At 45.5% G+C, this 26,881-nt stretch overlaps 1 protein-coding gene across 1 annotated transcript in view; it reads right to left on the bottom strand.

Annotated features, from left to right (window-relative positions):
• The window catches only part of WDR35 (WD repeat domain 35), a 515,604-nt gene that overhangs the window by 348,270 nt on the left and 140,453 nt on the right, over positions 1-26,881 (bottom strand). The window contains exons 10-12 of the mRNA XM_085610631.1: positions 25,614-25,799; positions 23,805-23,837; positions 20,723-20,783 (exon numbers count right to left, since the gene is read on the bottom strand). Of these exons, the coding sequence (XP_085466757.1) occupies positions 20,723-20,783; positions 23,805-23,837; positions 25,614-25,799 (280 nt within the window). The remainder of the gene's footprint in view (positions 1-20,722; positions 20,784-23,804; positions 23,838-25,613; positions 25,800-26,881) is intronic.

The following is a 26,881-nucleotide window of genomic DNA, read 5'->3' as shown; positions in this document are numbered from 1 at the left end:
ATAGGAGAGGCGATCAGCTCTGCCCTCCACAAGCGCACTCGAGTTAAGTAGACCCTGTGTAGGTACTTGAACTGGACAAGGTGGAGTCGCATCGCTATGGCCGCTCCCCGCGGGGCTGCCAGGGCCTCGGTCCAGTCCTCCTCCTCCAGTGGCCCCGCCTCCTCTTCCCAGTCCCCCGAAGCTTCTGTAGTGTGGGGGAGCAATGAGTAACCAGGGATTGATAAATCCGGGGAATTTTCCAGTCCTTTAAATCTCTCATAAAAACTTTGGTCTCCAGTGGGCTAAATTCCGGTAACAACTCCAAACCCTCTAAGCTAGGGGACAGGGCATGTCGAAATTGAAGGTAGTGATAGAACTGGGACCATGGCATAAGGAATTATTTCCGAAGGTCTTGAAAGGATTTGAGCGTTCAGCCCCTCATGACGTCGCCCAGGACTGATATGCCCATGTTATCCCACCCCCGGAACCCCTGCAGAGCCGCCAACTGAGGTAGGTGCCCATTATCCCAGAGGGGGGTTTCCAGAGTCCGAGTGTTCCACCACCCCATTCGTCGCAACGCCTGCCTCCAAATCAGGAACACCACTCGTGTAACCGACAGCAGTGAACCCCGCAAGGGTGCTGAATAAAGAATTGTGTGTAGTGAGTGGTGCCCCATAAGTTGCAGCTCGACTGCATACGCCGGGTCTTCCCTATCGCCGTACCACCACTCGTTAAGAACCAGTAGATGCGAGGCTTAGTAGTACGAGATAACGTCTGAGGACGCTAGCCCCCCGCAGCAGGTGGACAAGAAGCATGTTCGCAGAGCTACATGCACCTTTCCCCCCTCCCACAAAAACTGCCAGAGCGCTGCATTCACCTGTCGGAACCAACGGGGTGGGATCTGATATGGGTGATTTTGTAGCTGATAGAGGAGCCAGGGAAGCGCCACCATCTTGAATATCGCCGATCTGCCATATAATGACAGAGGCATACGGTACCAAGACTTGAGGTCTTCAGGGATCCGTTCCCACACTGGAACCAAGTTACGCTCCCAGGAGACTGCAGGTACATCTGATAAAAACACACATAGTTATTTCAGTCCCCCCTACCGCCAACTGAACTGAGGAAATCCACGCGCCCATTCCCGTCTGATCCCCGAGAATCCATAACGAACAAATTACTTACCTTCGGTAACGATATATCTGTAAGAAACATTAGTTAGTGTTAGATTCCTTACCTTAGAATATCCCCAGGCGTCAGACTGGATCCGGAAAGTTTTCGCTAGCAGTACCCCTGCGCGTCAGTAGGTGGCGTTGTGCGGCTTCGCATCCATCGCTGGCGTCGTATGCGCCGAGATGACGTCACGGAGACTAATTAGGTGCCACCCATGCGCTCGGACATCAGTTCTGTACACGACTTTCTGCGCCAGGAATGCAGAGCCATGCAAGACACTGACCACTGGTGCATAAAACTAGGGCCCTAAAGGGATGACCTTAACCTTAGAAATCAGTATGCAGAATGGGGAGGATGGGTGAAGCGGTAAGAAATCTAACACTAACTAATGTTTCTTACAGATATATCGTTACCGAAGGTAAGTAACTTGTTCATCTGAAAGAAACACGTTAGTGTTAGATTCCTTAACTTAGAATAGATACCCCAGCAATACCAACCCCGGTGGTGGGTCTGCGAACTAAGATCACACCAGAAAATCCCAGAAAACATAACTGCCAAAGAAGCCGTTTCTCCGGACTTGGCTGTCAAGGCAATAATGCTTGGTAAAGGTATGCAGCGAGGACCACATAGCTGCCTGACAGTTATCCTGCAAAGGGACTCCCAGTCCCAGAGTGGTAGTGGCTGCTGTCGCCCGAGTAGAATGGGCATGCAGCCCCACAGGAGGCTCCTTTTTAGCCGAGGAGTAACAGGCTTTAATACACAGAACAACCAACCGAGAGATGGTTCGTTTGTGCACAACCCAACCTTTCTTGGCGCCCACGTAGCCAACAAAGAGTTGATCATCCACCCAGAACTGTTCTGTGCGCTTCAGATAGTACGAGAGCGCACTTTTTGGGTCCAGACGGTGGAGCATCTCTTTCTTTTTCGGAGGATGCGGAGGCGGAAAGAAGGTGGGCAAGTAATGGTCTGCCCGATGTGGAAGGGCGTGACAATCTTGGGTAGAAAAGAAGGACGGGTCCTTAACACCACCTTGTTCGGATGAATAGAAAGGAAAGGAGGTTTAGAAGAAAGAGCCTGGAGCTCACTCACTCTTCTGGCAGAGGTGATAGCAACCAGGAAAGCAGTCTTTAAGGTGAGAAGATGTAAAGGACAGTTGTGAAGCGGCTCAAAGGGAGCGCACATCAAAGAAGTCAACACAAGATTCAAGTCCCACTGAGGCATTATAAAGGGGACCGGAGGGAACGTGTGTGTAATGCCTTTCAAGAAACAACAGGAGACTTGAATTGAGAAGGCTGATCTGGAAGCCTTAAAAAGGCAGAAATGGCCGAGAGATAGCCCTTGATAGTGCCCAGAGCAGAGCCCTGCTGGGCCAGAGAAAGGAGGAACAGAAGAACTTCTGAAAGAGGGGCAGAAAGGGGATCCACAGCCTTCGCTGTGCACCATGCCACAAATGTATTCCACCTGCAGGCGTATATTTAGTGGAGGGACACCTGGCTGCCAAAATAACATCACAGACTTCGGCATGTAGATCAAAAGCTGTCAACTGTCACCGCCTAATCTCCACGCATGTAGGTGGAGGCTGGACAGGTTCGGGTGGAGGACCGTCCCCTGTTGCTGCAACAGAAGATTCTCCCGAAGAGGCAGTAGGATAGGAGGACAGATTTCCAGACTAAGTAGCTCTGGATACAATACTCTTCTTGCCCAATCCGGAGCCACAAGAATGACTCATGCCTGATCTTCTTCAGCACTCTGGGCAGAAGTGGTATAGGCGGGAAGGCGTACAACAGACTGCAACTCCACTTGCGACGAAAAGCGTCTCCGAGCCAGTGCCGCCTTGGAAATTCCAACGCGCAGAATTGATGACATTGCGCGTTCTCTTTAGTGGCGAATAGATCTAACCAAGGCTCTCCCCCCCCAGAAAGAGACCTTGCACCATGTCCGAGGTCAGATGCGACGACCACCATCACTTTCGTGAACACCCGAGAGACACTGGTAAGGCCAAAGGGGAGCATGGTAAACTGAAAGTGCATGTGGCCTACCATGAACCGCAGGTAACGCCGGTGGACCGGCAGGACGGGAACATGAAAATAGGCGTCCTGCAAGTCCAACGCTACCATCCAGTCTCCTGGATCGAGAGCAAACAAGACCTGAGCCAAAGTCAACATCTCGAACTTCTCCTTTCGGAGAAAGCGGTTAACGTACCGGAGGTCCAAGATGGGATGCAGACCCCCTTTGTCCTTCTTGGGGACCAGAAAGTAGTGGGAATAGCAACCACTTCCTACTTCTGGCCCAGGAACGCACTCGATGGCCCCCTTGGCCAAGAGGGCTGTGACTTCCTGCTGGAGAATTGCCAAGTGTTCCCCCGACATGTGGTGGTACTGAGGTGGCATGGCTGGAGGAGTGGACTGAAAAGGAAGGGAGTAACCTTTGCGGATGATCTGCAACACCCACTTGTCTGATGTGATAGCATGCCAGTGGGGGAGGTGATAGCAGATCCTGCCACCCACTGGCGTAGGGTGCCCCCCAAAGCTCGGATTAGGAAGGTTTGGAGGTAGGAGCAGCGGGGGGCGGAGGTGGACTGACCCCCACGCTGATTACCAGACCCACCCCTACGGAAACCGCGTCCGCGCTGAGGCTGGGTCTGCACAGGTTTGCTGAAGGAACGTGTCTGGGCGCTTCTTCCATGGCCACGAAAGGAACTAAAAACCATGAGTGGCTGGTCTTTTCGTGGAAAGACCGAAGGACTTGGCTGTGGCCCGCAAGTCCTTAAAACGCTCCAGCGCACTGTCGGCTTTGTTGCCAAACAGGCGAGTGCCATCAAAGGGCATGTCCATGAGTGAGCTTTGGACATCTGGCGAGAACCCGGTAGATCTCAACCAGGTGTGGTGACGAAGAGCCACAGTCATAGCAATTGCTCTACCTAGTGAGTCCACGGTGTCCAAACCACACCGAATGGCGAACTTAGCCGTATCTTTAGCCTCGGCAACAGCTTGGGATAGCACAGCATGGGTCTCTTCAGGACACTGAGGCAACACCTGTGCAACTGTATCCCACACCGCGTGGGAATAGCGGCCTAATAGGCAGGCGGTGTTCACCGACTGCAGCCCTAAGCTGGCCGAAGAGAACAACCGCTTGCCGAACTGCTCCAGCTTCTTACGAGTCCTTATCCGGCGGAGCCGTGGAAAGGCACTCTGGGACGTCGAAGCTTGGATAACTAGGCTCTTGGGCGTAGGATGAGTGGTCAGAAAGGCAGGGTCACCCGGTGCCGGGTGATGACGCTTGCCGACGTTCTTATCCACAGGGGCCCCTGTGGCTGGCCGCGACCAAGTGCCCAGTAAGAAGTCAGTGAGGGCGTCATTAAATGGCAGCAGGGGCTCCGACAAAGTGGATGCTGTCTGGAGCACCTCAGTGAGGAGTCTAGTTTTTAAGGCCACCGTAGGGAGATCAAGGTTGAGGACCTCAGCTGCCCGACGGAGGCAAACCCCCGGAGGAGAGGCAAACCGCGGGTCAGTGGAGACATCAAGGCCGCCAGCCTCCTCTAACTCGTCCGCCCAGTCCTGCTCAGTCACACTGACGAGCAAGAGGGTCCTTGGACCCCTCCCAGTCGTCCTCCACCTCTGCCGTATGTGATACAGACTGCGGCGGCAGAGCAGGGACCGGGGAGGAACAAACGGCGCCGGGAACAGCACCGTATGGGGCCAAATCGGCACCGTGTCCCAATGCGGATCCCAGGTGGGGACAAAATTGTCCTGGAACCTGGGCAGGGGCGGAACAAATGGCATCCACTGCGGCGCCGGAGGCGGAGCCGAGGGTGGCGCTGAAGCTAGAAGCATGTGACCTTGTGGCGCCGTGTCCGGAGCCAGTGGCACAGGATCCTGCGGTGCCGGAGCCGCTGGCGGCGCCGATGGCCCGACAGGATCCTGACATGGGGCCCAAGGGCGCTCTGGCGGGAGCCCGAGGCCTAAACAGGCGGTCCAAGGTAGCAAGAAATTCTTGCACCTGTGCGGGAGTCGCCGACAGACCCGGATAAGGTGGGTAGGCTGTGGAACTCCCGGGTTCCGAAGGAGCTGCAGGGACAGAACCCCTGTCTCCCTCGTCCGCATCCGGGGACCGACGGGGGAACGTTGGAGAGCGACAACGCTTCTTCGACTTCTTTTTGTGTCATCTCTTACCCGAATCCGAGGGTGAAGACTTGGAGGCCGAGGAGCGATGATGGTGTCCGCGAGAGCATTCTCTGGAGTGTCCCCTGGACTGTGAATGGCGCTGGGACGAGTGCCGGACCTCAAGCAGGTTCCGGCGCAGCTCCCTCAAGGCCTTCGGGCCATGGCCAGACAGTCCACACAGGACCGGGAGTCGTGGTCGCTCTCCAGGCAGTAGAGACAGGCGTCGTGGGGGTCCGCCACTGGCATATTGCGACGGCAGGCCCCACAAGACTTAAAACCAGGCATCCCTACGTGCACCAGCATAGACTCAAACTTACAGAAGACAAAAGTCTCAAAAAGATAGTCAAAAAGTAACTAAGGTACGTGCTCTAACCGGATCTGCGCTTACTGGCGCGGAAAAAGAAAGAACAGACGTCAGCGCGCATGGGTGGCGCCTAAGTAGTCTCCGTGATGTCATCTCGGCGCATACGACGCCAGCGACGGACGCAAAGCCGCACAACGCCACCTACTGACGCGCAGACGTACTGCTAGCGAAAACTTTCCGGATCCAGTCTGATGCCTGGGGATATTCTAAGGTAAGGAATCTAACACTAACGTGTTTCTTTCAGATGTGGACTTACAGGGATTCATATAGAGTCCCGAAGTCTCCCCAAAAATCTGCATAATGCGCAGTAGCTGCGGCCCCGTACTGTCTATGGCTGTAAGAAAGAAGAGGACGTCGTCCGCATATAATCCGATCCTTTCGGACAGACCCGGAGCCCACTCAAATCCCCAGACCTGCGCATCAATGCGCACCCATGCCGCCAAAGGCTCCATAGCTAGCGCAAATAAATACGGGGTGTGAGAAAGTGGCTCAGTATATACTGTTCCCAAATAGGTACAGTCTGTACAGAGTCCATAGTCCCCAGAGGTTTGGCAGAGGTTAAAGTTAGATATAACCTTACTGTCTAAAGTGGTAGCTTGGTCAAGCAGTAAGGCAGTATCAGAAGACAGTGTAAAGCATTTGTTGTACACACTCAGTCAGCAAATGGTCTCACACACTCTAGAACTGAACTCTAGGCCAATGGTTTGTATAAAAAAATATATGGTTGTTTTATTTTAGAACCAACAATAGGTATCTAAATATACTTTCTCAGAATGAGAGGCTTTAGTTAAATACTTTTGCAATATGCAATTGACTTTTGTAGGTAATAGTTACAGGTGTTGCAATAGGCAACACAATTGCAAACACAATAATACATTGAGCTCAATGTGATTTTTAAGTTATTTGCAATAGATCACTTTCAGGATTACTTTTCTAATTCCAGGACTGGATCCTAGATTCAGTCCTGAAACAGGTCTTGGAAACAAGGGAGCAAATTCGTTTTAGTTACTGTTGTGATTTTTAGGCAATATTTTGCTATTTTAAAAGTTGACAGAAGAAATTTCGTAGAAAAACAGTCAATGATTCCCTATGGGAGATAATTGGGTTATTGGTAAGTATGATTGTGAGTACTTTTCAGGGTCAGTGCTGGGAACCAAGATCCAGCACTGGGATCTCTCCTAATAGCAGGTGAGTATTTCCGTTTTCGTTATTCGGGTGATTTTAGGTGAATATTTTAAGTTTTAGAAACGCCACACTTTGACTGGTTTCTTCTGAAATTTCTTCTATGTTACCCTAAGGAAGAAAATTGGGTTATCGGCTTTTGGGTAAGTACTCGACTGGCAGAGTTAAGGTTCTGGGCACAGACTCAGGGGTCTCCCAGGGTCAGGTTGGTACTGTTGTTACACACTCAGCGGCACTGGGGCGGCCGGGTGCAGAGTGAGTTAGGCCCAATGTTATCCTATGGGAGGTAGTGGGGCCTTGGTTTGTGGCTGCTGACTAGCAGGCCACGCGGCTGTGGGAGCTGGGCTCCTGGTCACTTGCTCAGGGCAAATGGGGAAGTAGGTAGGAGCAGAGGTTACACTGCCAAGGCCACTCGGACGGCTGGGTGCAGGGTGCTTTTACGCCTTCGGGCGCTCAATGGATTTCAATGGGAAAGCTCCAGGATGAACAAAGGCTGCAAGCTCGGGACGAAGATTCTTCAGGTGCCACCACCACTTCGAGAGATAAGTTGGGTAGTTGGAGGATAGGTAGGTACCCAGGAGTCGGGCACAGGGGGCCGCAGGGCGCAGGGTGCAGGGGTGCCTTTTGGTGTTGGGAAATCTTACCCTCTGTTGATCGCGGTTGAGGTGGTCCCTGGTTCTGAGGCTGCAGGCATCGTCAGGAGCATCAAGGTGAGTCCTTGGGTGCCGGATTCGGGGTCACAGTCACCGGGGGGACGTCCTCGGGGTCTTTGTTCACTCCGGCACAGGCCAGGCTTGGCGGGTGCAGAGTGTGCAGGGTTTGCGGTTCTGGGCTGGTGCCAGGGGTTAGAAACTTGCTTTGAGCAGAGCCACTGCTCATGGGAGTCCCAGATGCTCAGAGTCAAAAGGTAGCCAGGTCCTCCGGGGTTTGTGAGGTTGCTGGCCACAAGAGGTGCCGGGATTTAGCAGGAGCAGGTTCGAGGGACGACAGGCCGGTAGGGCTGGGGCCAAAGCAGTTGGTGTCTTCCTCTTCTTAGCAGCTGCAGCAGGTCTTCTTTTTTCTTGCTCTTCTTTGCTTTTTCGGAATCTGAAGGTTCTGGGTGCCCCTAAATACTAGATTTAGGGGCGTTACAGGTAGGTAAAGGGCAGGGACCAATGGGTCCCTGCCCTGGGGTGGGTACACCCCCTATCCTGCCACTCTCCTGTGGGAGGGGGGCAGTAGCCTAGTCCTGATTGGGCAGTCCCTCCCATCTTCAAGATGGCGAGCGCCCGGAGATGTGCTTCACCTCGCCTCCCCCACCTGAGGGGTGGGGTTGGCAGGCTGGCACATCCCCTGTCCTTATTTGGGGTTTCCGGCCAAGCTTCCCGCCAGAGTGGGGGGTTGCAGTGGCCTGGGGAAGCTCACAGAGGCGGCATGCCTTTGAAGCTTCCCCCTGCCCATCCTGGGGGAGGAGACAAGCACCTCGCCCAGGATGTGTATTGTTGCACGCCTAGGCGAGCGGGGGCTCTCCACCCAGGGGTCCAGCAACATGTCTGCTGTGTGGCAGCCTAGGCAGCCTCCTAGACCAGACGTGGATTGTAGGTTAGGTTTCAGGGGGCATCTCTAAGATGCCCCCTGTAGTGCTTGGTTTTGCCTTGTACCCAGACACTCAGCCTGCGAGGGCAGTGTGGCTGTGTTAGGGTACAGGGCCTCTGAGTGTGGCACAATAAGTGCTGCAGCCCTTAGAGGCCTTCCCTGGTCCCAAGCCCCTGGGTACCTAGGGTACCATTTACCAGGGGCTGACATGTGGCCAGGGTTTGCCAATTTGGGATTTTAGGTTTTAGGGAAGGAACATAGGCCCTGGGCACCTGATTGGCAGGAGTCCAAGGCACACTCAGTCAAAGTACATTCAGCAATTCAGCAAAAAGTGGGGGCATACCATGCAAGAAAGATGGCACTTTCTCACACGGGGACAGGGGACAGCCCTGCCGCGTGCCCCGCCTGATAGAAAAAGTGGATGAGATGGCACAAGCCACCAGCACAGACGTCGTCAGACCTGTGTATAAGAGCGTAAATAGGAGAGAAAGTGCAGTCCAAGGTTGAGTCTTCGCAACAAAGCAAATAAGTACACCCAACTCAGGGAGTCAAATGCCCTGTCCATATCGGCCAATAAGAGCGCCGCTGGTTCCCCCAACTGCCGGGTAGCCGCCATCGCCACGTGCGCTCGCCTAATGTTGTGCCTGGTCGCCCTCTGGGGCATGAACCCAGCCTGGTCAGGGTGCACCAGGGTGGAAATGTGAGGCAAAAGGCGATTGGCCAAGGCTTTGGCCAGAACCTTTGCCTCCACATTTAAGAGGGAAATAGGTCGATACGAAGCATGCTGCTCCGGGGGCCTGCCCGGCTTATGGAACACTACCACCTCCGCATGTCTCCAGTCCGGGGGAAATGAGCCCCGTACCCGAGTCTCCTCCACCACCATTCGAAAGTGAGGGGCCAACTGCACAAAATAGCATCTAAAGAAGTCACTTGGGAACCCGTTGGGTCCCGGCGCCTTCCCGGGATTAAGTTCCCCACGGCCATACCCAATTCTTCATCTGTCAATGGTAGCTCCAACTGATCCCTCATCCGATACGGTTTTGGGGCGGTAAATCGGTTATGAATTTATCTATGACGGCGGCCGATAAGCATTCCTTGGGAGCGTATAGATTTGCGTAATATGCGGCGAAGCTTTCCGCAATGGCCGGGGGTCCATAATCGGCTCACCCGCCGGGTCCAAGATGCCCAGCAGGGCCTGGGAATGGAAGGTTCCCTGACAGAGGCGATGTAGCATCTTGCTGGACTTGTCACTCCATTGAATCACCCTGCTACGCGTCGCCAGCCAAGCTTGGCGGGCCTCGCCCATCAGAAGGGCCGCATAATTCTGTTGAGCCATCAGTAATTGCCTCCTAAGCTGGCCTCCCCCTGCCTCCCGGCTCCTGCATCTGAGTGCTTCCATTCCTGCTTCCACTCGTAGCAGCTCCTCCCTACGTTCCCTACTCGCTGCCGCACACCAGGAAATATCTACCTCCCTCAATGTGGGTTTCAATGCCTCCAACAATATCTCGGCGCTAGGGACGGACCCCACATTAGCCGTCAGATAGTGATCAATGGCTTCGCTCATAAGTTCTTTATAGTCATCGTTCTGCAGATGCCATACGGAGAGGCGCCACCTGAATGGTTGTTGCCATCGACCGATCCCTCCTTTACCGTTAAATCCAAAGGCAGCAAAGAGTTGATCTGTTTTACGAATCTCCCTTGTTGCCTGTAAATAAAACTTCAGACACCTTCTAATAAATCTTGGATTTGTCATCAATTTTACTGATTGCTTCTTAAAACTCAAACAAGGCACCCTACAACATGGAGCCTGAATCACACTTAACTCTTCTGGTTGATGTGGTTGCTAGCAGAAAAGCGGTATTCTATGAAAAATATTTTAATATTGCTTTATGGATCTGTTCCAATGGCACTTTCATAAAAGCTATCTAAAACAGTATTTAATTCTCATTCTGGTGCTTGCCTATTAACAGGTGGAAATTTCCTGAACAGTCCTTTCATAAATTATTTTATCACTCTCTGGGAATACAGCAATTCCTGATTTGGAGCTCTCAAAAATCTTGAAATGGCTGATAAATGCACTTTCTCTGACACATAAGACAACCCTGACTCATCCAGATGCATCTAATAAGGTATACATTGATGAGGCGCCATACTAATCGGGTCCAATGGTTTACCATGCGCACATAAAACAAAACATTTCCATTTTAGATTGCATGTTCATGGAGCTCTTGCCTTCCTTAAAATCTCTACAATCCTCTGGAATGTTCAAATGTCCAAATTCCAAGTCCTGATGAGCCATGCTGTCAGGTGAAGTGACTCTGGATTGTGGTGAGGTATTTGTCCCCTGCTCTTTGTGAGAAGCTGAGCATCTGTCTTGAACTGCACTGGGTATTCCAAAATCATTTTCCACAAATCTGCATAACAATGCTGATGTGGACATGCAGGTGCCACCAGAATGACTTTGGAACTCTTTCTCTTTATCTTGCATAACACCATTGCAATCAATGGTATTGGCGGAAAGGCACACATAAAACGTCCTATCCAATCAATCATAAAAGCAGTGCCCTATGCTCCTGGGCAAAACCACCTGCTTTCAAACTTTCTGCATTTGAGATTCTGATATGTTGCAAACATGTCCTATACCGGCTTTCTTCATCTAATGGATATTACATTAAATTATCCGGATTTTATCTTCAATTGGTGTGTATCCACACACTGCCTGCTTAAAAGATCTGCCTCCTCTTTGTTCAAATCTGGTATGTGATCTAATATCAGCATTACATTATAGTTGATTTCCCAGTTCTATATCCTTTACGCTTCCTTTGAAAGCAGCATCAATCTTGATCCTCCTTGCTTTGGAATTAAATATAATTTTACTGTATTGTCTGTTCCTACTATTACATGCCAATCTTCACTATATTTGAAAAAAGCTTTCTGTGCAAGCCTTACTGCTATCAGCTTTAAAACATGTATGTGCAACTGCTGCTCCTCTTCTGTCCATAGACAACTCATGTGCATCCTGAAAAGTTGAGCTCCGCGTCCTATCATGGAAGCATACGTAGTCAGATACATCTGCAGTGTTACTGCTTTCAACACTTGACCTCTCTGAACATTCTCCTTGCTTATCCAACACAGAAAAGCTTTCCTCATAGGTGGCATTACCTAGACTATGTTGTCCCATTCTCCATTTATCTGTTGTCATCGCTTGGTTAACTGCTCCTGAACAAACCTCATGTGAAGCTGACAGTATGGAACCAACAGAATGCATGACGACATGGACCCCAGAACTTCCTTGATTGTCCTTACAGCCACTCTTTCTCGCTCCAATATGACAGAGGCTTGCTTCATCAACTTCATGCCCCTCTCCTGTGATGGATACACCGTGCCTTCTGTTCTAACTATTCTTGCACCCAGAAAAATCATCTAACTGCTAGGTTGCAGATGAGACTTTTTTCTATTGATAGCTAGGCCCAAGTTTAAGAGCACTTACTCTGTGAAACTGGTCATGCCCCTTGCCTTCTGCAGGGTGTTTGCCTTTATCAACCAATTGTCCATGTACGGATACACCATACCTCTTTTTCTCCTTATAAAAACTGCTATTGGGGCAATACACTTTTCAAAACTTTGACTGGCTGACCTTAGTCTGAATGGTAAAGCCTTGAACTGGAAATGCGGACCATCCACCATGAATCTCAAAAACCTTGTGTTCAAAATATTGAAATTTGCATCCTCCAGATCTATTGAACTGAGGAACTCTCCTCTTTCGACAAGAGGAAGAACCTCCTGAAGGGTACTAATATGGAAACTTTGCTTCTTTATGTACGCAATTAATTTCCTTAGTTCTAAGATTGGATGCCACTCTCCAGATTTCATTACAATTGAAAAGAATCTTGAATAAAATCCTTTGAATTTCGCCTCCAATGGTACTCTTCAGATGGCTTCTTTATCCATCAGTTTCTGTATTTCCACTTTCAACTCCTTCAAATGTTTCACTTACATGCACTCCAGTGCATGTTGATTAAGGATATCTGATGAAGGATATCTAGAGATTCTCTGTGCCGCAGCAGAAATTACTGAATCAGTGCACACCTGATTCAAAATGCATACTCCAAAATCCTCTGTAACTTTATATTCCTTCTCAATTCTTGCCACATTCCCTGAGACAGCAGCTTGGTCATTGCTAGACCCTCCTCCACCAAATGTTTTAACACAGATATAAACTGTGTGCTCCTTTGTTATTTTTCTGTAAAGTCTAATAAAAACATTGCTTTTCAACCACAGTCATTGGTAAACGGAAGCGTTCTCTATTAGTAATGGAATCTACTAATATCATCATGTGGTGTACTCCAACGTGCTAGCTCAAGGCTTGCATCCTTCTGAACAATAACTGGTTCCACTCCGAATCCTCATCAGGAGATCCTGGCAGGCTCACCACATCTGAATCCACATCATCAGCACTGTCAACAACTGCATTTGGAGACTTAAATTGACGTCTTCTACACCGTGCTCCACAGATGCATTCTTATCTGCGTCTGCTCCCCTTGCAGAATCACTGCCCTATGCCTTACATTGCACTGGTCTCAACTTTGGCTGCTGTGGCGTTGTAACCAACTCTGTCTACCGATCATCCTTTGGCAGTCTTCTACAAATATCATCAATCATGTCTTACTTTGAAGTCAACAACTGCATTAGCACCTACACCATCCCTTTAGAGGAGTGTGCTTTCCTTTCTCCTTTTGACTCTTGCCTCTCATAACTGTATTGTTCAGCCAACTCTTCCTCATCATCATCCATGTACTGAATATTCAACTCCCCTGGGTGGGTTGCCCTTCTTTCTTCCTCTGAGGTTTCTCATTCACTGAAGAATGCCTCCATCTAATCCACATCTAGTTCAATATCCTCATAAAGCCTCAGTAGATGGCCTTGCTTGTCTGGTGAAATTCCTTGCATTAAAAGCTGTTGCTGTTGTAATGGCACTGGGGACATCGTCAACACCAATAGAGCTTTGGTTCTATGCAACCTGGGCGTCAGCATTATCTACTGCCTTTTCGCTGACAAACTCCCTCATGGATGAAAAATCCTTTGTCGTTAGTGTAGGAAACTGGCTCTATATATAATGCACCAACATGAGGTATAGTGTGTATAGAGTCCAGTTGACCCCACAGGTAGACAGAGGTTAAAGTTAGATAGAACCTTACTCTCTATTTGTGGTAGAGTGGTCGAGAAAGGCAGTATCAGAGGACAGTGTTAAGCATTTGATGTACACACTCAGTCAGCAAATGATTTCACACACTCAAGAACTGAACTCTTGGCCAATTGTTTTTGCATAAAAAATATACTGTTTTATTTTAGATCCAAGCAAACCTGACAGATGTAAGCATAAAATACTTTACAGGAATAAGTTACTGATTGTAGAACAGTTTGACCATGCAATGGAAATTGTACTTTGTTTGATTTACAGGGAATGCAGTAGGTCGCAACACTTAGCAAATACAGTACATTGGAATGAATAGGCTTTTTCAGTAAATTGCAGGTAAGTTACTTTTCTCACTACTTTTCTAACTCAGTGCTGGATACCTAGATTCAGCACTGGGACATTTCCTGGAAACAGGTAAGTAAATACATTTTGGTTATTCACAGGTTTTTTAAAGAATATCTTTAGATTTCAAAACTCCACACTTAAGTAGTTTTTTGGAAGAAAAACAGTGCATTGAAATGAATAGGCTTTTTCAGTAAATTGCAGGTAAGTTACTTTGTACATTACTTTTCTTACTCAGGGCTGGATACCTGGATTCAGTACTGGGACATTTCCTGTAAACAGGTGAGTAAATACGTTTTGGTATTTTGTGCAATTTTAAAGAAGATTTTTAGATTTCAAAACTCCACACTTTGAAACGTTTTGGAAGAAAATTGTCAATGTTATCCTTTGGAGGAAAACAAGCATTGGCATAGCCAATAGGTCTCGCCTTTGGGACCTTAGAAGTGTTTAGCAATGCAGTACATTATCCCCCACTGGCATGCCCACAGACTGCGAGCCTTAAATAATATAACGCCACATACCTCGGAAGAGCGCCGAGAAGTATGTTTTTTGCCTCTGCTAGACTCAACCTAAAAATGGCATGTGGGGGAAGGAGAGTGACAGGATGTAGACAGCTTAAAGTTAAGTTATGCTGAGTGCTTATTTGGTTATTGCTAACTTTATTGCGGACAGGATGTTGTGTCTGTCGGCATGAGGATAAAAAGGAACTGAAGTCACCGTGCAAAGGTGGTGTCTATATAGGCCTGTACACATCACACATAGCCACAGGTGCCACCTTCCGACACGCAAGGGGCACTACTTCAAAGTTAGTGTGATGTAATGTTGTAATGCTTCAAAGATTTCTGGATACAGTGTGACACCTTCAGTTACATGCCTCTATCAGAACCAGACTGTCTGATCAGACTTAGCATCTCTAAGAGGAAATCCTCTTCGTTGTAGAGGACGTGCATGTCCTCCTTGTTGAAGATATGGGTCTTATTGGGTATCGAAATCATAGTTCTCCATCTATGGAGCCTGGGTCAAAAGGGGCCTAATGAGGGTCAGCAGGGCTAAAAAAAGCTGCAGAACCATAGGAGAAATAAGGGGAGCCCCTTTGGTGACTGTGGAGGAGTGGAGGTGTGAAAAGGAGGTGCATGGGTGGTGAAGGGGGTGGTGGTGGTATATCGGGGAGATGGCCCGCGCCCTATCTCTATGCTTCTTGGGTTCCGAGAGTGTGAACGGGCTAAGAAGCAAGTTTCTCCTCGAAGACAGGTCTCCACTTCAGAGGCAGAGTCTCAAGCGCTTTCAACAGAGGTGGGTTCACTGGAATCATCCTACTCTGAGAATGAATAAAAAGTCTCTTTTGCATCGCATCCATCTCTTCCTGCAGACTATGGAGGATCATCTGTTCTGAGTCATCAGAGCCAGTCGTCAATAGAGTTTGAGATGGCCTCGGAGTCTAGGGTAGCTTTGGTGCTGGCATCAAAAGGGCCTTCAGCTTAGAATGGAGCTGAGGCATGTGAAAGATCTTGGGGCTCAATATCCGAGGAGGGTCAATGCCCTTGGATGGGAGCTCTGTTGGTTCCAAGGCCTTTGGTAGGTGCCAACTGGAGTCTGCAGGGGACGGACCTCCTAGATGCTTTGATGACTTTGCCACAGGGCTCAATACCCAATCGTCTTGAAGTGGTGCTCTAGCTTTCTGTGAGGTCTCTTCAGCGGATTATTGCATGTGGGTTGCACAGACCATACTCAAGACCCTGGCAGAGGGCTTCATTCAAGGGCTGCTAGTTGAGGAAGTCCTGGTCTGAGCCAATGGAAAATACCAGTTTTTGGCTGGGTGGCAGTTTGTAGGGTGGAATGCCCGAAGGGCCAGTATCCACACCTTCCTCAATATCGAGAGGGGCTTGTTTTCGGAAGATGTTGGGTGCACTGTTGGAGTATTGCGGATGCATTTTCTGATGTGCCCAATGCCTCTCCTGTCAGTATCAGAGGATCTTCTTTAACTAAAAGGTTAAGCAGGCTTCATACACTATGTAGTCATGGTCAGAGGAGAGATAGGACCACGGGTACTTCGCATGGCACTGGGGACAGTTCTGGAAGGGCACCCGTTCCATCACCCTGTGTGCATTCTCTATGAAGATGTCATCAAGGATGAGGGGGAATGTGGCTCACAAGAGAGGCCTGGGGCCCTGGTGGTAGGGATTTGATAAAAGGGTTTCAGCCTCCGAAGGGTGTCATTGAGAAGAGTCTGGATGACAAATTGTCTGCTGTGGGTGTCGAAGCGGACTGTGTGAACCTACAGGAAACATGGCAACACATCGAGTCTTGGAGCCCCGTCGGTACAAGTCTAAAGCAGATGGCGGAAAAAAATATTTAACATGAAGTCGGTGCTCATGTGGATTGCCAACTAAAGGTGGGGTCACATAGCATCCTGTGACTCGAAAGCCTTTGCTTGCAAACATCTGATCCCAACATTAGATGACAGGATTGTGCAAAGCATGTGAATCTACAGCAAGACAAGCTACGAAAATAATGTTTCAGTTAGATTGTTCTCGCTTAAGGTTGAGCATAGCAGTATAAAATATGTTGTTTATCGTTAGGGCGTTTTCTGTGCAACATACCTCTAGTATTGGCTTTGACATTAAGTCTTTAATTTAATTTGTCATGCTTGTTCCTCATTCCTTAGTTGAATTCCTTGTAGTACCTGTTTTTTGTTAGATTCTTTTGAGGAGTGTTATCTGAGGAGTTGTGGTTGCTAGTTTAAGAGTTGAGCATAAAAGGGGCCATTGTGCTTTGCGTGTATTAATACCTGTTGCTGTCTCTTTCCATACAGGTAGTTTATGGGTTGTCTTGCTAGGGTTTACAACATTGGGTTAGGTTCATACGTCTGTTTTTTATGCCATACAAATGCCCGTTAAGTAGATGAGAGGGTGCTTCATTCTTCTATGGGGATTCTGGTGGAGGTCTGAGTACTGCTGTCTATCTTGATACTATGTCCCAAATCAAGCCCTTGGCTCTTTGGACCAACGTGTTCTGCATCCATGTCATCACTGCATTTCAAGATTTCAAGATTGTCATGTATTTTAGGAAAGTCCTATTGATCTATACCCTATTTTTACATACATTGTCCCATCCACACGACAATAACTATTCTAAACAGATGACCTTTTACCTAGTATCTTGCTCCTGTCTCCTCGACACCAGGCTCTAAGTATTCCATCATAATCCCTGTACCTGACGTAGATAAACATGTCCCCCGGCACGGCAGATTTATTCTGTATAAAGGTCACCACCTTTTTTATCCTTGGTCAACAGCCAGCTGTGCATGATCACACGTGTTTGGAAAAGCATTGGTGATTGTTTTCAAAACATTTATGATTGTTTTCAAAACAACCATGGTTGTTTTAAAAACATATTGATTCTAGAAAAAACCCTGGAGTGACCACTTTAGTATAAAAGACTCTCACTCCCCCCTACAAATTAGTGGAGAATTCTTCCAGGCTGAGACGGGGTTCCTGCATGCCGAATCTCTGACACGCAGCAGTCTGACATCCCTTGCAGGTTGTCATCCTCAACTCAGAGATGGGGTCCTCTGTTCTAAACCATCAGGTGAGGAGGCTGGTTCATCCCTAGAGGTTTCTTGGCTACAGATACACATAGCTATACGCATATATACCTACACATAAAGGTTAGGCTAGGTACATTTAGGCAAATTACTTAGGGAGCGCATTTTAGGAATATGCAAGTGCTACTGTTTATATCTGAACAGCTTATGCTTATCTTATTAGCACAATGGTAGAAATGTATCTACTATTTACGATATTGGTACTAGCAATCTCTTTCGTATGCTTCTGTCTCCTGATTGTTGCAGCACAAGGCTATCGCTGGACCAAAAATGTTTTATTGAAACGTACTGACCGCCATCCTCTGTATTTTCTGAGGGAAAGTAAGCACAAATGTCTGAGCAAAACGTACTTTACTGTTTTCCACGATCCCTTGGGAATCAGGGCTATCATGTTCAGTGGTTGCCAGAAACTACCTATACCACTGTAAGATACAGAGGGGTGCTAGTGGCACTGTAGAGCTAGCTGGTCTAATGGCTGACATATCCTGTGGGGGTGTCCGGAAGTGGTTGGGACACCAAGCCATCAGTTTAGGTCATCCAAAACGCGCAGGTCCTGGGCCTAGTGCTTTGCGTGTATTAATACCTGTTACTGTCTCTTTCCATATAGGTAGTTTATGGGTTCTCTTGCTTGGGTTTACAACATTGGGTTAGGTTCATACGTGTTTTTTATGCCATATAAATGTCCGTTAAGTAGATGAGAGAGTGCTTCACTCTTCTATGGTAATTCTGATGGAGGTCTGAGTATTACTGCCTATCTTGATATTATGGGGCCTATTAGGATGGCGGGCGGACTCAGTGTTGGGACCGGCCGCCAGATGTGCGGCAATCCCGCACTGCTAATTAGGATGAGACCGCCACCCTGGTGGTCGCATTCCGCATTTGTGACATTGTGGCGGGTGCTGCTTACAGCAGCAACTGCCACAATGCCAAAGTGCCAAGGTGTATACACAAAAAGAAGTAGCAGCTAGGATGCACTAAAAATAAACTAATTAAACTAATGTACTCAATTATTACAAATGTAATATGTAGAAAGTGTGAAACTGGTAGGGGACTCTGTCAGCCACCTAATACGAATGTAAGCTGAGAGACCTGTATAAATATCCAGACATGTCCATGTCAATAAGACTCATGTTTTCATACTTAACTTTTTAGCTTTTGCCTAAGCTTCACGGGTCGCAGTTACGAATCATTATATATTTTTTATTACAGGATTTTCCTCTCACTTCTTGTTAGGCTCGTATAGCCGTTTAGAGGTATGCAATTTTCACTATTGGGCATTGGTTTCTGTCGTACGCACTTTCTTGTAGCTCAATGTTGCTATGCTGGTTATTTCCACAGCTGTTTGTAAGTTTGGTTCTGTTGGAATATTCATGGCGCCTTGATTTCGGCGTTTTTAGCAGGTACATTATTTTGTTGGCATACTCGCGCAATCAGCACTGCATGATGGGTGATCTCTTTATCGGTGGCTTTTGTTTTACGCACTATCTTCATTTTATGACATGTCATTAAGTTTCATGGCATCTAACAGACTGGCTCTTCTCTCTTTTTTGATAAATAGTGCTGCACGTTGCGTGATTTCTAAATTCTTAGTTTTGCATTATTATTGCTATTATCCTCTTTTCTACTTTTCTTTTCTTTCTGCTGTCAGTTGGAATTTTTTCTTTCCGTTTAGTCAATGCCTTTTAAATCTTCGGCCCTGCTCTCCTCTGAGCCCATTAATATGGTATTATTTAAGAATTCTGTTTACATTCAGTGTTTTAATTACTGAGGCATTAATTGTGACTATTAACGTTCTAGATTCCCCTGACGAAGGGCGCAACATAGCCCGAAATGCATTGGGAATGATGTTTTGCTGAATTGTACTGCTGAGAAAAAGCACCTTCATGTTTTTCTTTTCTGAAGATTATCTGCCATCGACAGAATACAAGCAGATTCTACTACTCGTCTTCATCCACGTTCTGTTAATTTTTGAATGATCCGTTTCATATGGTTGAACTGAAGTTGATCAAGTTCACGATTGCTTTCAATTTTTAAGATATACCAAACAGTTTACATGTAATTTCTTGTACACTTAGGATTAAGTGACGGCATCGCCGCCATGGAAAGGCCAGCCACCGCAATCATCATAATATGGATGGCGGTGCCTGATAGGCACTGCCACCAAATTGTGGCCCAAGTGCACCCGGCCAGCAGTTGGAATGATTGCCAACCGGCGGAAAAGTGGCAGACGCACTTTGCGCCTGCCGTGATACCCCCCGTCTTTATAATATGGCGGGGGTAAATCGGGTTGCGATGGCGGGGGAATCGCCACCGCCGGGCCAGAGATGGCGATCCGTTCGCCATCCTAATCAACCCCTATGTCCCAAATCAAGCCATTGTCTCTTTAGCCCAACAGGTTCTGCATCCATGTCTCAACATGAGAGAATGCTCACCTACTGGAGATGTGCCATCACCCCATCACTGCATTTCAAGATTGCTAGAAAGACTCTCTTCGTCTATTAATTTCCAATGGCTAATTCACTGAAATTTTTTGCAACTTAAGTTTTATGTAGATTAATAAGGGAGCATTTTGTGGCTGTAAATTTCGCATTGTAACTCACACAATCAAAACTGGTTAAATGTCTGCTTGTGGGTATACATTTTCATATTTTCAAATATTAACATGTGTTAACCCCAGCATATTTTCTGTATTCGAAATTTGATTGTTAAGGTTTGTGGGTGTTTAAGGCACATTGCTGTAGGATCTGGGAAACACAAATAAATGTAAATATTTGGGTATTGATGTACCACATGCAGGTAGTTTCCCACCCTGCAAATGCATGCACCGTATTTAATCAAGGCACAGAGTTTTTCCTTGAGAAATATATTTTCTTTATGAAGAAAAATGCATGTGATACTGTATATATGCACATCATTTACTCATGCAGAAAATTCCAATTTGTTAAGTGGGTGCATGCATTCACTTTGAGCATTGTGTATCAGGCTATCATAGGTCTCCTGATGTTTTGTTGGGATTCTTTGTAAAGCATACTATTGTTTAAATGCATACCTGTGTACTTAGTGGAACAACTGTGAAAAATCCAAAGCAGTAGTGGGCATAACAATATATAGGTATTCATTACGCATCTTTAACATACACTTACCAATGTCAATGTATTTAGAATCCAAGGGAGTTCCAATAGAATTACAAAGCACCAGCGCGTACTGAAATAAAAGTAAAAAATGTTACTGAGATTGTTTGTATCAACATTCAGTCCATGTTTATGGTTCTCCAAGGCGAGGTACTTTTTCATATATTTTAGGCTTAAGTCCATCATGTGCAGATTTAAGTAATTTAGTCGCTTTGGGAATTAGCAATGGCAATTTGATAAATAATGTCACCAGTGATTTTATAAGCAGTGCATTGGAATGGGCATTAGGTTTTTCAAGCCACCCTAAATGGCGAATTTCTGTGGTTCAGAGACTCTAGATTGTAACAGCCTTTAAACTAAAGCTTCTGTTTAGGTAGTTTCTATAAGTCTTTAGTCATACATTATTTCTCATCTGATTGGAGAACCAAAACTTTCCTTTAATAAAGTTTTTCACTGATTCACGTATCTTTTTCTAGCTTTCCTTATACATTGATCCGTGGCAACATAAGGGCTAGACCCGCACTGGTCGGATTCCACCAAGCTCTGCGCCCAGTCCCGTGCTCCCTGGACCTACTGTGCACGGCCTTCAGCCACATTCTGCAGGAACTAGGAAGAGAGTGTGGCCTTGGTTTATGCCCTTCTGTCCAGCTTCTTTTTTCCATCAAGTTACAATCCTCCCAGACTCAAATACACAAGCTTTACACAAGTAAGTCAGGCACAGGGTGCAGGGCATCGTCTATGACCAGGTCATGTGCCCCCAAACCTGCTTTTTTCTGCCCTTGGGGGGCACAGGTGCTGGGCATGGGAAAAGAGAGCAGTACATGGCTTTTATCTACATACTGCACCTTGTCCCCACACACTAAAGCATGTTGTGCAAGATCAAAGGCCATTTGTTGTAACAAATGTTTTCTATGTAAAGTTATACCCCTGAAGTACTCTTTTACATACTCATACATTCCTTTCTGAATAAGCCCCAAAATATCTAAAATAGGAATAAAATGTAAGTATTCAGGGAACATTCATATACAATTAGAATTAAGAATGCACTTTTTTTTAAATATGGAGTCAGATGTTTCCATGGTGATTCACAAACGTATGTAAAAGTAAGTAAAGGAGTTCTGCTGTTGTACCGCTTCCTGTATTAAATGATTTTCTGAATTGTCCCCTAGCATATTTTGACAGAAGTTTATTTATTTATTTAGTAACTTTTATTGCCCTTCTGGACCACAAGGCATTAGGGCACTTTTCATGGACCTCACATTTCAATAGCATAAAACATTTGAAACATAGTAATAATAAATTAGGTGAAAATGACAAGAATAACAGATTTCTACTACTAGTGTAATTTTGTAATTTGTAAATCAATTTTTAGTTAATGGGCATTAGTTCAGGAATACATGGACACAAATATTGCATGTGTTTTCTGAAGGTAATAAGGGTGTCAATCAACCTCAAAAGACTGTCCTAAAAGCGACAGCAGTGAAGGACAACTTATTGGTTGTTTATTTATTAATGCCATTTGTAAGATGTTACTGTCACCAGTGCCACTGAGGCATGTGGGTAGGGACAGTTGCTAACATACAGCCATCCAGGGGAAATGGTGGGCAAGGTTTATTTAGGGAAAAGTAATGTCTTTAGAGCTTTTCTAAAGTGTAACAGGGCTTTTGCGGGTCTAAGAGATTGCTGAATCTTGTTCCATAGTTGGGCCGCTTTGAGAAGGCCTGGCCCCCTTGTCTTGCATTCCGAAACGTATTAATGCAGACCAAGTTTGCAGTTCTAGAGAGGAGGTGTCGCCTCAGGGTATTACCCCTTTAGTCTTCTTCTGGTGATGGATATTCAGAATTTTGATATGTCAAGTTACACAGCATTTCAGCCTTGGAAGTCTCTTCGGCCACATCTTATCTGAACAAATCTACTACATAAGAGGACTATTGAATGAGTTCCCCTCATAACAGAGGCATACAGTATATTTGAGCCTATTGCAATAGCTTTCCTGCTGCCTGGGACTTCCTGCAATTCATGAATATATATGTGTCTGATTTGGGTTGGTGGATACGCTGTCACAAATGTGAGAGATAACCAGATTGCTGTATTACCAAAGCACTATCTCCAATGGCACTGTATATGGTGGATGGGGCGTCTGTAACAGAGTATCCATCCACCAAAGGCCCTGTATAGAGGCAGCAGGCCACACTTTTGAGTATAGGAAGGAGACTGGCATCTATGCTTCAGTCTCTCCCAACTCATGGCAATCCCTACTACTCAATAAAAATAGTGTTCTTTACTTTTGGAAATGTAAATATTTCATACATGTGGGTGGAGGCAGCTGACCCAACAAACAGCAATTGAAGGTGAAGCAGGACACATTTTACAAATAGAAGTAATGGCCAGTAGCGTATGTCTCAAATGCTCAAGTTTAAATTTACTCCATGTGGGACTTCCTCATGCTGGTGCCCTTTTCCACCTGGCAGCCCTGAAGGGTCACTTGGCAGCTTACGGAGCTGGATGAAACCACTAAGGGGCCGTCTGCACTCCTCATGACCATGTGAATCCCTAGGATTTCCTCTCACTCTGCATGGATGTAATGCAATAAGGGGTAAAAATCCTTGTAGTAATTTTTCTTAGTAACTTTCCTAGTTTACTCAAACACCTGGGTGCAAACAAATAAATAAATAATACATCAGAGGGATTGTTTTGTCACACACCACAGAAGATAATCCTGTGAATTATTGAGGTGCCCTAGGGGCTGTAAGTGAGAGGACTTGAGACCCTTCCCAGGAGACACCGGGAAGGGCATGGTGGGCTGCCTCCAGCTCCAAGTTAGAATCCCACAAAGACATCCAGCCTCATCACCAGGCCTTGTTAGAAATAAGAGTTGAGAATAAACAAGTATTCCACAAGGTGCAATATTTATGGAGTCTTCGCAGTGGTGATATACAAACAGTTATTGGTGGAATTAAGCCTTTCAACCGAAAGTCTAAATCATGGCTTTTTTCTAACAAATGTACAAAACTGTATTAAAAATGGGATGAGTGCAACAGGATACCATGCATTATGCATGTAAGAGAAATTAAGAAAAAGACCATTTACTTACCTTTGATCCATTTGAATCCATCTCGTTCTCTTCCTGTAAGTTGAAAATATTTATAATAAGTTCATTAGTTATTAAAAAACCCTCAAATATATCAGTTCGACTCTTGTGGTTCAACAGAAACCATGCATTAGCTCCTATTTTCAACTTATTAATAGACATAATTAAATAAGTCAGGTAAGATTTTCCAAACCTTAAGTGCGTAGATCAAAATGACATAGAAAAAGTGTAAAGTCTGCATGAGAATAGTGACTGACAAAACAAGGCTCTCAGGCTGTTTCCCTGCTGATGTATCGGTTATGAATAATTAGCAAATGCTTAATTAATTAGTCTCCTCATCATGTCTACATATTTCTAATGGTTTTCAAATGACTGTTTCTGTTTTAAAAAATACTCAACCTACCACTAGAGACATTATACAGAAATAATAACATCTGTGTTCATTTTGCTTACAATGTTTAGTATTATCAATGTTTAGTACTATCAATAACGTAATCCTATTATTTGGTGCACTCTGCTGTTTAATGTATAGTTAATTCTTACAACTATCATATTTTCCACTTATATCAAAGCATAACATTTCCACAAGAGTCAGGACTTTTTAATCTAACCCACCTGCAGCAAATGTCAGAAATGAATCCTCTTTAACAAAAACAAATATTCTTTCATGACATGATCTCAAATTGTGAGTATTTTCAGAAGCACTTAATGCAAAATCTCCATTAATGCAGGAATCACGCTTATTCATCTAGCAGACATGAGGGGGTCAATTAGAAAGTAAGCGGTGAACTCGAATGCTCAGCAGCAGAGAAATCAGCAGTGGAGCCGGCATCAGTGCTTCCCAAAATACTGACGCACTATTGGAATGCCTGTGATGCATCCTTATCACCTAATTACAGCCATATTGAGTAACTGATTCTATCGCCTCAGGCCGGCTGACAATGGCGGCTTAAGCTGTCATCCCTAGTCTTGTTCTGATGCAATTGACAAGCCAGTGCGTCCCTGTCTGGGCTCATCTAAACCGTCCATTTCTTTTCATTTAATGACGTCTACGGTCACTATCTAAGAGACTTATAGCGCTCTTGCACTGTCCTGATGATGACCTCAGAATAACGGAGATCGAAACGCCGTCGACAACCAGACTAAAATAGATTCCTTTTTATTGTTAAAAAAATCAATCAAGATAGGAGTCATTTGCTTTTTAAAAGTGATGAACTGTTTGTTACTTCATCCATCACACCAGCTGCACCTTCCCTTCACTCAAAAGCACAATCACTATTTCTTGTTGATTACCGTAAAAAAGTTTAAATTGTTTAAGAAATAAAAGAATATCCTTTCACTATGAAATATGTGTGTGTATCCAGTAAAAAAATCTGCACAGACTACTTCTGTATACCGGCTGGCGTAGACTCATTTCCATGTGAACCGCTGTTTTTATAAACACAAACTGGGATATATGCATGTGTTGGAATTAAGTGACCTAAATGTAACCAGGCCCTAAGACATATATTTTTATATTCAGAAATCAGGCCTTTGGAATAGTCTAAAATTCAATGATATTATAATCTGGTTTTGTCCAACACTGACCTTGAAACACTGCATTTAGCGGTCTTCTGAGTCAGCTGAGAATGATGGTTGTGTTATACAATACAGCCACATGGACAAAGTGTTACTACTGTTTAGGTGTCCTAAGCATGAATGAGCATCAACTGTGTTAGTAATAATTTTGGTGTATATTGACTGGTATAAAATTCAATGTCCCTTTAAATTTAATTAGTTGTCATTTTTTATAGTAAACTAACATTAAATTACCTGGGGATGGTTTTCATCAGCCTTAGTTGCCAAAATACAAAAATCTCCACATGTAGTAATGGATATCAAGCTCTTAACATATTTAACATATTTCTCGTTGTTTTTTGTTTCCCAAAATACAACACAGTATTCCGGTCGATCTGGTTTGGTGTAAGCATAAACCACAGTGTTGCAGCAGTATCCCCACTGCGAAAAACAAAAAGCAAAATTGTTAATGACAAGTTAACTTAAGGTATTTGAATCTTCTATATGACTAAGCCAATACTTTTCTTAGGAAATGCAAATACATTATCCTTCAAAAAAAGTTACAGAAAACAAAATGGATATATCATACATGGGGCATAGGAGAATCGTAGAAGGACAAATTGAACCTGCTTTGATGTACCTGCTTTGTTTTATCAAAATTCATCAAAGTCATAGGTATGAACAGGAATGAGTAGTTACTGTTAAAGTCGTTCTATGAGAGCTCCTGTTCAATCAACCATTAACACTTAAGACTTTAATAATGTTGCTTTCAAAATGATGATTATGGTCCAGCTGTGGCCACACATCCACACTCCTAACATGTCTGCATTATGGTGGGAGTGCTAAATAAGCACATAACAAATAATGATGCTAGTATACAATTTGCAAAGTTCTCCTTTATAAGATACTGAAAGGAAATACAATCATCAGTACTTCAATTATTTCATTTTCTATCGTCATGCTGGGAGCCTCATAGCAAATTCAGAAAAAAAGTATGATGTCACACTGTTCACAGAGCATAATAAATATTCAAATAATACTGTATTTAATTGCCATGGAGTTGGTAAATGCTTCAAAGGAGGGTAAGCTCGAAAAGTCCTCTTAAACACTCCATCACAATTCTATTTGACCACAGGGATGCCTTTTCAGAAGTTCTCCTAACTTGTGGTACAGCTGCTAAATAAAGTTTTAAGGACGCATGAGAAAGGTCTGCTCATGCTATGTGTAACAGATAAGGTAGCAAATGTTCTGGTTGAGAAGACATACAGGGAATATTATTGGCTAGATAACAAAGATTTAAAAAATTCCATTTAAATGTATATGTCCTGTCAATTGTCTCCTCTCTAGCTTTCGCTGGGATTTCTTTACAATTCTGTGGTATATCTGAATGTGAATATTCCTCATGGACGAGGAGCCAAATCAATTGGTGTAAGAACTTCAGATCTAGATGAGGTACAAATTGGTTTTTGTGGAATATGATGTTATTCTGATAGAAGTAGCTCTGTGAACCAGTATTGTCCGGG

This window comes from Triturus cristatus, chromosome 6 (genome assembly GCF_964204655.1).
Source record: "Triturus cristatus chromosome 6, aTriCri1.1, whole genome shotgun sequence".
Lineage (NCBI taxonomy): Eukaryota > Metazoa > Chordata > Amphibia > Caudata > Salamandridae > Triturus > Triturus cristatus.
The sequence above is the reverse complement of the archived record's forward strand: the minus strand, read 5'-3'. Positions and strand labels throughout refer to the sequence as shown.